Here is a 13,650-nt window from a genome sequence, read left to right as displayed (position 1 = left end):
TGTGTGTAGGGTGTGTGTGTGTGCGTGTCTGTGTGGTGTGTGCACGTGTGTGTAGGGTGTGTGTGTGTGCGTGTCTGTGTGGTGTGTGCACGTGTGTGTAGGGTGTGTGTGTGTGTGTGTGGTGTGTGCACGTGTGTGTAGGGTGTGTGTGTGCACGTGTGTGTAGAGTGTGTGCGTGCGCGTGCACGTGTGTGTGTGTATACTTGGCCCTCAGGAGGACAGGTTTCCACCGCCCTTTGCTGCTCACACGAAGCCTGGCAGGACCCGAGCGTCTGTCTGTCTGTCCGCCCGTCTCCATGGTGGCCGTTCCCTCCGCCCTTCGGAAGGCAGGATCTGCGTCCACAGGGGGGGCAGCGCTCCGGCGTTGGCGAGAGGCTACACAATGACATCCAGAGAGCTCCTCTAAGGCGAAGCCCCGGGGGCCGTGATGTCATCGGCAGGGCGCTGAGCGGGCCGGCCTGGGGAAACGGCTGCGGTCTGACCTTTGTGGAGATACGCTCCTGGAGCACCGGGGCTTCGCGTGAGGAACCAGCCTGTAAAAACACGAGGACAAAGCTGCGTCCAGCCCCTCCACGTACACCTCCCCGCGTGCGCTTTGTTACCGATATAACCGTGAACTTCTCTCCGTGGCCTTCACTCAGTGACCCTGTTATGTGAAGGGGCAACTGACCCTGAGTCCATTTTACCGTTTGACCTGCTCACCCTCACCCTCTGCAGAAAATAACGCGGCCCAGTCGATGCGAGTTGCAGCTCTGGTCGTTGTGGGCTGAGCTTCGTGGTGTCATTCTTAACGGAGAACGACCCAGTTGATTGGTCACCAGAACCATTTTGTTGAGGGGAGTGGGGGCCCGTTTTCTGTTGCCTGCTTACATACTGTACGGTAAAAACTGAACTCCCCTGTGTTAGCATTCACGGCTGCGGGAGTGCAAGAACGCCACAAACCGAAGGGCGTTTTCTGAAGGCTCTCCTGTGACGCAGCACTTCTGGGCTGGAGCCGAAAGCTGGAGGCCGTCCGCGGCTTCGAGAGACGGCGGCGGTCCGGAAACGGCCGGCCTGGTGTTGTTTTCCCACACGAAGGCCTGGCGCTGCCTTTAAGAAAGCGCATTAACGAGCCACACCTGTTGGCATTTGCATGTCTTCTTGAGAGATGCTGCAACATGATGTAATCTGGTGAAAGTGGAGGTAACTCTCTCTGCCGCGGCGCGAAAGGAGGAGGGCTGCCCCCACGGCAGGTACGGCGGTTATCGACGGGAACGCGCCTGACCGCCGCGAGAGCCATTCCAAAGAAAACCCCCGGGCCCGCGGGGCCCCCGGCAGGAGCAAAACAAAGTACGACCGATGGGCTTTAGCCCCAGGGGTAGCGGGGAACAATGGCCCCGGCGGGGATGGCGGTTCTGCAGCACCCCCCCCCCCCCCCCCGAACAGCCTTACCGCGGATATCCGGAGCCGCGCGGTGGAGGGAGAGAAACAGAGGGGGAGAGAGAGAGAAAGGAGCAAAAGAAGGGGGAGACGGATGACCCGAAAAGCGAACAAAGGGAAGAATAAACAATGCGTCCGCCGCGTGCCACCTGGCAGGTACGGGGAGGGAGGCGAAGCGATTTGTCCGCTCTGTCAGAGCGGCGTCTCCGCTGGCCGCCCGCGCGTTTGACGCCGCGACGTCTGCGCCGGAACCGTCAGGCACGAGCGACCGGGAATCATCCTCCCGTCAGACCTGGAGGGGTGGGGGCGGGGGGGTGAGGGGAGGAAGGGGCAAGTCCCCTGAAACTGCTGAAACCAGGTCAAGCTGCGGCTCTGGGAGAGAGCGCTGGGGTGGGGATTGGGGTTGGGGGTTGGGGGGGTTGGGGGTTGGCGGGGTGGGGGTGGGGGGTTGGCGGCGGCGGGACCGTAAATCTCATTTGCGCGCGGGAAGAGCTAAGAGCCGCCGGCACGTCGGGCCCGCGGAGAGGAGCGTACCGCGCCGGCGCCACCGCGGAGCCGCCCGCCCGCCGCCGAGCACGTCCGTCCCAGCCGAGGTCCAAAAATTAACCGGCGTCGGTCGCCCCCACCCGCCCGCGCACGCCCGCACGCCCGCCGCTGTCTCCCGCCGTCTCCCGCGGCATTATTCATCGTTTACGAGTGCCGATCCGCGGCGCCGCCAGACAAAACACAGGTGTTTAGGGTATATCCCATAATTCCTTGTTTTTTTCTTGTCTCTTCTCCGGGTCTCATTTGAGGCCTTTGCTGTCACCAAAAAAAAAAAAAAAAAAAAGCAGGAGCACAAATGGCTCCGCCTCTCTGGTCCAATTATGTTTTTGGCAAAGGGGAAGAGGGACCGATGTGTGCGCGGAATGTTTCATTATTGCCTTCATGGAAGCACTTTTGGGGGGGGGAGGGGGGGCAGGTGTTGAGTGTTGAGCAGGGTGGGGGTGCATCCACCTTTGGATTTATGAATGTGTTGCTTGTTATTCCAGTAGCCTTTTTCACATCCAAACTCACTATAGAATATGCCCAGAAGTCACGGGGTAGGAGAGGAGATAGAAACTGAAGATAGACTGCGAAAAATCTAAAACGTACGCACAAGTGCACGCGCAACGCGTAGGAAAAGCACATAATTGCCAGCCGTCTGTTTTGTTTTAAACGTATACACTTGAAATACGCTTGCTATTTTTTTTGCAACGATTAAACAGTATTTGCAAATGAACACGTATGAAACGGCAAGGCAACAAAGAGCGTGTTAAACCGCTGCAGCCGAACGTTTCGCGCCGAGGCCAAGCCCCCCCCCCGCCCCCCCCGCCCCCCCCGAATCACCGCCAATAGCGCCGAACGGGGGTCTGCTCGATTGCAGCTCCGCCGAAAAAAAGAAAGAAAAAAAAAAAAACACAGAATAGAACCCGGCGCAGGACTGCTGCAAAAGTCCTTTTAATGCTGTCCTTGAAAATGCCTTCGCTGAGAAATTCCTCTAATGTTTAGGGAGAAGGTAGAATGCGGTATATGTCAGCCGGGTCCCCCCGGGTTTGATTTTGTACTCTAATAGCTGTTACGAGCCCACATTATAGCCGAGGAGTAATTTTCCTTGGGGGTGCCCTGCTCGCTTTGTGTCAATATTCTGGCATTTGAAGTCACGTACTGTATATGCTTCTGGGAGTAGCTCAGGAGCCAGGCAGACTCGTAATGGTCTGCATTCATTAATAAGGCTGCAGCTCCTGTCCCTCCATTGCCCAGAACGGGGATGGCTGGCCGGTCCTGCGGGACCCTCCCAGACACACTTAAAGAAGCTTTATTTTCCAGCGGGCAGGAGATGAAATGGAGAAGTTGCAGCGCGTCCCGGAGCCGGCGCTGGAGCTCCGGCGCGCGGGTAACCTTAGCGGGTCGGAGAGCCGCGCGGGTCAAAAGACTTATTATCCCGCCTGTCGGAAACCAATTGCCTGGCTAAAAAGAAAACCTGCCGAGGTGTTTAAACGCTGGATGGTAATGCAGGGGAACGCGGCGCGCCCGCCCGCCCGTCCGTCTGTTTCCCTGCAGCGCCGGGGGGGCGCCTTTCTCTTTCTTTCAGCGGCGACGGGAATGAAGGCGGCCGCGTTTGGACGGGCTTCGCCCCCCCCCCCCCCCGACTTGGCGCTAACGCTCCGAACCATGTACCGATCGCGAACGCACACAGTCAAGACTGCGCCTACTCTAGCATGTGGGGCTTTCTGTATAACAGGGCGTATCCTCACCCACAGCTTTTTGGTAGTGTGTGTGTGTGTGTGTGTGTGTGTGTGTGTGTGTGTGTGTGTGGATGCACTTGTGCGTCTGTGTGTGTATAACGTGGGTCCACACCATAGAATCAGACCTTGTAGAGATGCTCTCGTGGAACAGTGTAGTCACAGCTTGTTACTGAGGTGACTCTCGCCAGCAGGTGTACAGAGACAGCGCTGTCAAAAAGTCCAAGGACCCTTTTTTTTCCACGTAGTGCGGCAAGTGGGGCGTGTAGTTTGCATTAAAGGGATTAGCAGCCACTTCAAAAGATGACCTGGATTCTGCCCACCAGGGACACCAGTCACACGTCCCCAGGCCCGCACCTCCCTTTAAAGAACTGCAGCCTGGCTCTGCCCCCTCCCCCTGTACAGCCAGTCACAGCAACCAGCGCGTGTGCGCGTTCACGCATGTGTGTGAGTGTGTTTGTGTGCGCATGCGTGCATGTGTGTGTGTGTGCGTGTGCGCGTTCACGTGTATGAGTGTTCGTGTGCGCATGCGTGCATGTGTGTGTGTGTGCGTGTGCGCGTTCACACGTGTGTGTGTGTGTGTTTGTGTGCGCATGCGTGCATACGTGTGTACGTGCATTGCATGTCTGTGTGCGCTTGCGTGTGCTTGTGTGCTGGTGTGCGTGTGTGTGTGCGTGTGTGTGTGCGCTTGCGTCTGTGTGTGCGTGTGTGTGTGTGTGCGTGTGCGTGTGTGGGAGTCGGTGGTATTAGAGAGCGCCAGACATGCCTGGATGCAGGCCACGTTAAAAGCTACCGTCTTTACACATAATAAGATATTATACACGGGGTGCTAATGAGAGGTTAGCCAGTGTCTTTCTGTTGTCTCGGGCTGCCGTGTTCCTTTACGGATGTGTGGCTCTTTTATACCATTTTCCCTTCAGTGCCTCTGACAATAAGCCACTCCTTTTTTTATACTGTAACCCTACCGCAGCCACTGCTCCATTACTTAACGCTTCCTGAGGATTAAATTGTCACTATCTGTTTTCGGCAGAGCCGCGTAATTGCGTCAGGCAATCACTTAACTGAGCCCAATCTCGGGCAGTGCCGGAACATATTGATTAGGCCATTGATTCGAATGCAAATTGAAGGCATTTCATGACAAATTGGATTTAAATGTATGAACGCAGAGGTAATCCAGAAGAAGACACTAAAAGTTCATCATGTACCCCGACCAATTATTTTTCAAATTAAAATGTGTATGGGCGTAATACAAATCAAGTTCTTAATTCAGAAATGTGACATCGTGCAGGCAAAACTAGTATATGCATTAATGTTTTTGACCCTGTGGACCCTATTTACTAAATATAGGCCCATAAAGCCAAGAATTTTATTTTTGGTGTGTATGTTCTGTCTATTGTTCCTGTGTGAAAAGGGACAAGTTTGCAGAGCCTTGTACAGTATTTCATCAAATGCAGTTTTAATTGTCACTGTATATACAGTGAGCTCCATGATGTATTTTTCTTGATTTGGCTTTGTATTTCACGAAAAATATCAAAACATTCACATGTGGTTAACGAGCGTATTCTATGCTTTTATTTAAGGGTATTTTAAGGGTATCATTATACACTTGGCTTTCTGCACACGGTTTCACCATGTAGATATTACAGCATTTTCTATACATAGCCCCCCTATTTTAGGGCACTATAATGTTTGGGACATATTAATGTTATGTAAATTGAAGTAGTCATGTTTAGTCCTTCTTCCAATGATCTTTTGCATGCAGTGACTGCTTGAAGTCTGTGACCCACAGACATTACCAGGTGCTGAGAATCTTCTCTGGTGATGCACTGACAGGCCTGTGCTGCAGCCCATCTTTTGGTTTTGAAAAACTCCATTGTTGCTTCAGCAGTATGTTTGGGATCATTGTTTCACTGTAGGATGAAACGCCATCCAATGAGTTTGGAGGCATTTGCTTGAACTCGACACATAAGATGCTACTGTACATTTCAGAATTCATTGCTCACTTTCTTTTTAGTGATGTACCAAACTAGATTTTTTTAAGCCTAAGGTTTTCCCTATGTCTCAGAATGTTTATTTTATTTATTTTTGTTCTTATTCTCAGCCTCATAATGGCTTCCGTGACTTTCATTTGCACAGCTCTGGTCCTCATGTTGACAAATGCCAATAACAGAATCCAGAGACAATTAAAAGCCTAGAATCAAGACTAGATACTGAGAGCTCTCTTATACCTGCAATAAAAAAGCAATTGGACACACCTGACTAACCAGAAACACCTGTCAAGCCATTTGTCACAAACATTACGGTGTCCTGAACTTGGTATAAAAAGCACTGTAATTTCTAAATTATGAACCAGAAATGTATAACAAATTCCCTTTAATAAAAGCACTTTAACCACTTGTGAATTGTTTGATTGCGAATGTAAGAGCCAAATCAAGAAAAAAAATATGTATTTGTCTCAAACATTATGGAGCTCACCGTGCATGTGTTACATGCGTATTTCAGGTAGCATGCAGAGCTCAAAAAAACTTCTGGGTTAAATGAGAGACGAGAAATGCATACAGTAGTTTGGTAAAATGTTGGATAGACCTGGTTACCTATAATTATCCAGTTCAATATATATATGGCTAGGATGGAGACTGCTGCATTTCGGCTGCATTTGGTTGGAGCTCTTGTGTCCACGACAGCTCAACATTCTGTTGTCGCACAAACAGTGACACCTGTGGTGGGATTTTTAAATGGCATATTCCAGAGCAATGCCTGAGATGGCTTAAGGAAGTAGAAACTGCTAAGTGGGTGCTGTGGATTTGGCTTTGTTGGGGAAACAGTGCCATTCCATTCTTTCTACTGAATTCCAGCAGGTGGTAGACTATTCAGTGGCACATGCAGGTGACACGTGACTTTGAATTCCCAAAGTGACATTACATTGGCGTTTACATTTGTTTTACTTTATTTGCATTGAAATTAACGTTGTGGATTCCTTGTCTTTTTCTCCCCTCCAGAACCACACCATGAGCCAACACAGCAGCTAATCCTCTTCAGGAGCCAATCTCTTCAGGAGGACTTCTGAGAAGGCATCAGACTGGGGGGAATGAACAAGATGACCCATTACCATGGGTGTCTTCCTTATTCTTTGCACGGAACTTTCATTGCAATTGTACACAAGAAACAAAAACCATGTATGGTGGAAAAAAAAAAAAAATTAAATAAACTATTATCTTTAAAAGAAAGCAAAGCAGGGGCAAGAAAAACGAACCTTCGGACAGTGTCTATTTCCGTTTTTTGTATGCATCAGGCTGACTTGTAAATAGAAGTACTCCACGTGTTGTTGAACTCCGGCTACCGAGCAGCTGTGCCCTGGGATCAGAGGTAAAGCCGCCCTCCGAGAAACAGCCCCGCCAATCAGGAAAGGAACGGGATTCTCCCATTTGGGAATGGACTGGCACAGGAGGGGGGCGGTAGGGTGCCGATTCTCACAAAGGAAGGCTGTGGGTGTCCCGTCCGCGAGAGCGTTCCTGTCGGACATCGCGTTGATCAGAGATCGGCTTGTTTCAGGGCAGCATGCTTTGATGTATGGCTCAGTTGTAGATCCTCTGATAGTCCCATAAGAAAAAAAAAAGAGAAAAGGGAAGGGAAAAAAGATGACCTCATGCATAAATCTCATTATTGCAGAGGGGAGACCAGACAAGAAAAGTGGATTATTTAATGCGGTCTGTCTATGTGCAGAGTTCAAACAAAAAAGCATTCCCATATATGCAATAGTGATGACACAGATTGGAAACACATCTTTTTCTTGTGGAAACGGTCTGACTCGTAAGCCTACCTTAATAATCCTGGCACAGAGAAATCTCAAGTCAATTAAGCCAACCTGTATGTTACTGTTATTAATGTTTACTCTCTAGCCTGAACCTGGAGATTACTGGAATTGTTTTTTTGCAATAGGAAATAAATCCAATTTACCTTCAGGTACTAGAGTGTGCTTTTATTTCCTCCTCTTCAATTTTGATGATGTAATTACAAAACCCTGTCCTTCTTTGCACTCTTGGATTTAGTTCCAGTCCTCTACCCTCTTGGCTTTTGTGACATTCCATTTCTCCTTTGGAAGCTGTAAGCTGTAAGCAGAGATATCACATTCCATTATTTAAGATTTTAGTATTATTTGATCTTGAGACGCACTTTTATATGGAAACATAATGTCTGACATTTTGAAATCTTTTCATTTTTCGGATAACTGGAACTATCCTCTGCGGCAGGACTTTGGAATATAAAAAAATGTTATTAAATATGTAATGTACAAATATGGACAAAGTTCTGAATTTGGCAGAACTCATTTTTTGTGTTGCACATGTGAAGCTTATTAAAAGTGTATGTGAAAAGAACCTTGAAGTCATTTTGTGTGTACACTCCTGCAAAACAAACGTGAAAGACGTTGCTGGTTTATGGGAAACAGTAAAGTCGTGTTTGTGCTTTCATTCACTGGTTTATGTTTCCTTAGCTAATTATAATTTTGTGTTGTTCGTACATGAAGGACAATTTCTTAAACCACTGACATGAAGTCACACTCTCATAGACACATAAGCTATGTGAGCTTCTCTGAGCTTCTCATCATAATCTTTTATTATTATTAACCTTTATTTTACCAGAAAAACCTAATTTAGATTAAAAATCTCTTTTTCAAGAGTGTCCTGGCCAAGACAGGCAGCAGCACAGATTTACAATAAAAATGTACAGAACACGAGGTAAAAAAAGAAATTAAAACCAGGAAAAAGACAATCACCTAGATGTCGACATAATCTGATCCTCTATCTAGAAAAACAATGACCCTCTAGTAAGTGGAATATTTACTATCAGTGCAAGATTTGGGATTAGTGGTGAGCAAGAAGGTAAAGAATTTTTCCCCACATCTGCAATGTAAAATAATAAGAAATATGAAATTCTATTCTATTGTAATAAAACAATGCAAGCTAATTTTACAAAAATGTGTAATATCGCTATTACTTTGTATACTGTATGTACATTCATTGAAGTGTAATCACATCAGATGAAGTATTGAATATTTATTGACTGCAAAACAGTCAGTTATCCTCTTGTGTGATGTGCCTCTTACAATGACAAAAAAAGTCAAAGGCAATGGCCATATTGCTAAAAAAAGAAAATCCTATGTAGCGTATTCTAACATGCCTTTACATATATTGTATACTTCTCCACAAAGCTAATTAAAAAAGAAAACAAAACCTTTTTTGTATGTGCATTTGGTCTACAGTGCCTATAAGTTTTACACTTGTTAAATCACAAGTTACTGCTTCAGCTTCAGCGGCCTACTTTGGTCGAGGGCTAAAGCGTTAGCGTGATGGCGGTCCCCCAGCTGAACACACAGAGCGACGAGGAACGCTGCAGTAGCCACAATGACCTTAGCTAAGAGGTCCTGCCTGAATGAAAGTTTACTCTTGGCGGCGAACGCTGATCTCGCTCTAATCACAACTCTAAAAGTAATGAGCGTGCGTCCAGCCAAGGGCCTGTAGAATATGGCCAGTGGATAGGGCAGGAGGAATTTAGTCCTCTTGGCTCTGTCTTTTACTGGCCCCATCTGATATTATTTTATGATTTCTCGCATCTGCTATCTCCTATTTTCTGATTGTGTTTGCTTTCCTCTTGGGTCTAAAGGAAATAATCTATACTGGTCCTGTCTAGATTAAGCTTTTACTGGTCCTGAATTCTTGAAATATACAACCAAACTCAATTTAAACTACAGGTTGTCTACCAAGTACAGGATAAAGTTTATGCTCATAGTACACATTTGCTACTATGCCAATGTCATTTTGTCATTGGCATATTTAGGAAGAAAGATATTTGATGACTCTTGGATATGTATTGTCATGGAAGTATAATAAGATTGCATTAGTAGCCTAATGTTCCTGAAATATTTCCAAACTGAGCGCTCTTCCACGCCAGAACATTTTGTGACTCCACCTGTTTTTTGACTTCATAGCCTAATATGGGTCCCAAACCAAAGTTTGGCCCTGATTACTCCATTAATGATTATCACAATGGTCACATTGAGTGTTTCATACCAGAACTGAGCTTAGCTGCGTTTTGGGGGTGGATCCTTTGGTTGGTTGCCTTGGCTACCGATGCATTCCCACTTTGATGGGGCAGAAACAACCAAGTAGTGCAAGAGTAATCAAACCAAGCCAAGTGATTTTGATGCAGGGATAAAATTACACGAAAACTACACAAAGGCAACATGGCAAGAAAACATTTAATTTAAATTACTTTTATTTTATTTTATCACACTCAAGGCAAGGAACCAGCCATTGGTGGGCAAAGAAATGTGACAAGCACCTGAACTCCTGAGACACACTGAGGGAACTGTTATTAATAACTCTGTGTCTCCTCTCCCTGCACACAGTCCTGCATATTCATTCACTCCAGGCCAATTAGTCACTCCCCCCTTCCCCATCACGAAAGGTGTATTTGGGGGTTTGGAGGCGGGGAGGTGGAGGAATATGCCCTCTCTAAGGCCCCCTCAAATCCTCCAAACTCACATGGCAACATCTGTCCTCTCGATTGATTTATAATTGTCATTAGATCAACCCTCTGTCCGTGTTGGAGTACCTTTCCAATAGAATAGTTCTTGTCAAGCTCACAATCACAATCACTTGTGCAGGGACAGGATCTTTTAGTGATTTAGGGGATGCCTTTCTTTTATTCCTGTTTTTTTTTCTTTTCATCTTTTCAGCGAGTTCAAAAGGTTTTTATGTTTCACACACACACACATGCACACATAACCACATACATAAGTAACGTCTATCATTTTGTCATTTTATTTCTCTTTTATTAAAAGTAATCACAGGCAAACTACACTGAAGGAACACATTTTCAAAATCCAGATTTCTCCAAACCCCATATTTGCATTTCGGCTAGTGCATGCTCCTTTATGCTAAACTAAAAACCTGATATATGTGAACACACATATTGGAATATCCTCTCCACATATGTCAAATCCATTACCTCATTCATAGATGCATTTGTTTACAATGCACTGAAGAATAACCGTATGTTTGTGTTTGCATTGTTAGTCGCTCTCCGTGAGATCATCTGATGAATTCTAGTGAATTTACCTGAATGAAATAAAATCTTTATAGCCAGTAAAAATGAATGATATATTTTGACAGTTTTTCAAGGATATATATAATTGTTTTATGTTGAAATGTAAATGTTACATTGCTTTTCATGGGATAGGACAGTTGCATTATTTACTGTGCTTTACAGCAGCTATATTATATTTTAGTATGGTTACATTTTTTTAAAAACCATTTGAGAAAAATCAGTCATTCCACTCAAGCAGACTTTTTATCTTTCTTTGTATTATTAGAACACCCCCACAAATCCTTTCTCCCAGAATGCAATTGCTCGTGCTCTGCTCAAAGCTCTGGCGTCTTAACATTAAGAACCCACTCCAGATTCCATTATCCGAGACAAATCTTCTGTTAGAATCTAATTAAGCACAGAGTTTGTGACTTTTACAAAAGAAGAATAACACCCATTACTGAATATTAATTTTGTACCGCAGACAAAATGTTAATATAAACTGATACTAACGATTACTCTCCTTAAATAGCAAGAGAGGGAAAATACATTACTGACTTCCTAGAAGATTGAACCATTTAAATAAATAATTAAAATGCCTCTGTCCTCTCTCTGCTATTTGTTGAGAGTTGAAAGTTTTATTGTTCATTTTAGACAAGTACAAACTCTAGAAAATGCATTCTATGCTGACTCTTGAGCACATCCAGTGTGTGTGCATCTACGCTTCAATGTGTGTGTAGTATTTATGAATATATGTGTACAGACCCCGACCCACAAACTCTCGTTTAAAGATGAAATCAGGACACTCCAGGCCTAATTGTACAACCAATCCCCTGGAGTCCTCATTAGCCCCACCCCCTGGCTCTACCAATGAATCTCACAGCCCTTTGATATTTAAACATAAAACATTGTTTAACATAGACTAATTAATATCCTTACCAGGAAAAAAAAAGTCTGCTTCAGAGAGTACACAATATTTAAGAAAAACTAATCGACGATATTACCTGTACAATTAAGAGCAGTATGCAGTGATCAGATGTGCATCTTTAATATCTTTTATCGGTGGGCGGTACTTAAGAGCCATACCTAGGAGCAACATGGGTGGGCACCAAAAGCATTCTCGCCTTTTATTTTCCCAGTGTATAATTTCACATTTACATGAAAGAGGCCTTGATTACCGCCTATCCCTGTGCAGAGAGGAAATGAGTCATATCTGTTACACTGCTTTGCCTTGTTTATTCATTACAATACTGGAACTTTGTTTTCAGGCAGATGTTTGGTTACCCAACGGGTGCTCAATCCATCTTCTATAAGCATCCGGGTACTGGCCATCCCTATCCCTCACTGATTGCCCAGTAAACCTCATCATTTGCAAAAGCCCCCCAATCACAGAAGCTGTGCCATGCTGGACCTTGCAACCTGGTTGATGTTTTTAAGGTGTTTGGGTCATTTCGGAAGGATAGTGGATAGCACTGTCGCCTCACAGCAAGAAGGTCCTCATGTCCGCATGTTATCTTCGTGTCCGCGTGGGTTTCCTCCCACAATCCAAAGACATGCAAGTTAGGGTAATGGGGGAGAGCATTCAAAAGGGCATTGGTGTAAAAGAGCTTGCCTGTTAGCTAAGTCAAGCTACCTTGTATAAATAAAGGTTAGTAATAATAAATCAATATAGTAATAATAATGATAATAATAATAAAATAATGGTTTACATGTTACTGTGCGATGGCCCTGTCTCTCGCATTGGGGATCGCTGGCTTTGGCGGGGTGTTGTGCCAGTGATAATTAGATCAACGACAACACTTTGGACAGTGAGCTCAGTCCACGTAGAGACCTCAAATGCGACACTAGCTGGTTCCAGTTACGGGCACAGCTGACAGCAAACAGTATGCTGCTGGAGTTCTGTTAATTTCATTAACTTAATTTGACTGGAACGGAACAAGAGGTCTTCAGTGACTCCAATTATGCGTCTGATTTTTTGTCCTCTAGTGGTAAAACATTGCTACTGCATGAACTACTGGCTAAGTTGTTCGGTCTGCTTGGGGACCCGGCTGTATCTAGGGCTCGGTCTTCCAGTGGCAGCCAAAGTACTGTAGATTGGTTGATAGAACAAACTACATTTATGGTCTTACAATGGTAACCACAAACACACACACAAATAGAATGTGCACGTCTCATTGCAGCACTGAAATAAACAGGAATTGTTCTGCCAGCCAGTCAGATTTAACAAGCTTCAAGGGCATTCAGTTGAGTCCAAAGTTAGAATCCACAGAGTTGGACCGGCCTACCCTATCCATTACTTTAAACAGGGTGGTAACGGCCTGTTCATATTTGTGATTTAATTAAATTGACTTGGAACGCGTATCAGGAACCCGTAGTTTCTTTACAGCCAGCTTTGTGGGCAAAGAACCACCGAATTAAAGCGCTGCTTGGTCTTGCCCAAAGTAAAGAATCTGTAAGAACTTGGCAAAGGCGCTCTCGGGGGTCCATTTAAACTGTTATAATTACATATACCCTGGCCATCCCTGACAGCTCCATCAGATTGCATGGGTTGCACAAAGATGTCCTTCCTTGGATTAATTCTCAATGGTGATGTAACTCAACGTGGTCTTGCCAACATGCAGAAATAAACAGCGAAAAAAACTCTGTGCAAAAACCCATTTGGAACTCATAGCAGTCTTCAAGGGCTGGCTCCCATTCCTGACCTTAGAAAAATGACTTGTGTCTCTGCAGTAAAGCGCCTGATTGCAGCGGGTGAGCGCAGGAGTGGCAGGGTCCACCGTCTGCTCCGTGGCGTGGGATGGTGTTGCGATTCCCGTACGATTATGCGGGAAAACACAAACATCGGGGCCAATCGGCGCTCGACATTTGGCTGTGTGCTGGT

General features: G+C 45.6%; 1 protein-coding gene across 6 annotated transcripts in view; it reads left to right on the top strand.

Annotated features, from left to right (window-relative positions):
• LOC135253306 (zinc finger protein 521-like) overlaps window positions 1-8,059 on the top strand; it is a 167,289-nt gene extending 159,230 nt beyond the window's left edge. For all 6 annotated transcript variants that reach the window (XM_064332430.1, XM_064332429.1, XM_064332423.1 and 3 more), the window contains one exon: window positions 6,683-8,059. In XM_064332430.1, the coding sequence (XP_064188500.1) occupies window positions 6,683-6,712 (30 nt within the window). In that variant the 3' untranslated portion in view covers window positions 6,713-8,059. The remainder of the gene's footprint in view (window positions 1-6,682) is intronic.
• The last annotated feature ends 5,591 nt before the right edge of the window (window positions 8,060-13,650 follow it).

Source organism: Anguilla rostrata, chromosome 4, assembly GCF_018555375.3.
Source record: "Anguilla rostrata isolate EN2019 chromosome 4, ASM1855537v3, whole genome shotgun sequence".
NCBI classification, from domain to species: domain Eukaryota; kingdom Metazoa; phylum Chordata; class Actinopteri; order Anguilliformes; family Anguillidae; genus Anguilla; species Anguilla rostrata.
This window is presented reverse-complemented; position numbering and strand designations above follow the sequence as displayed.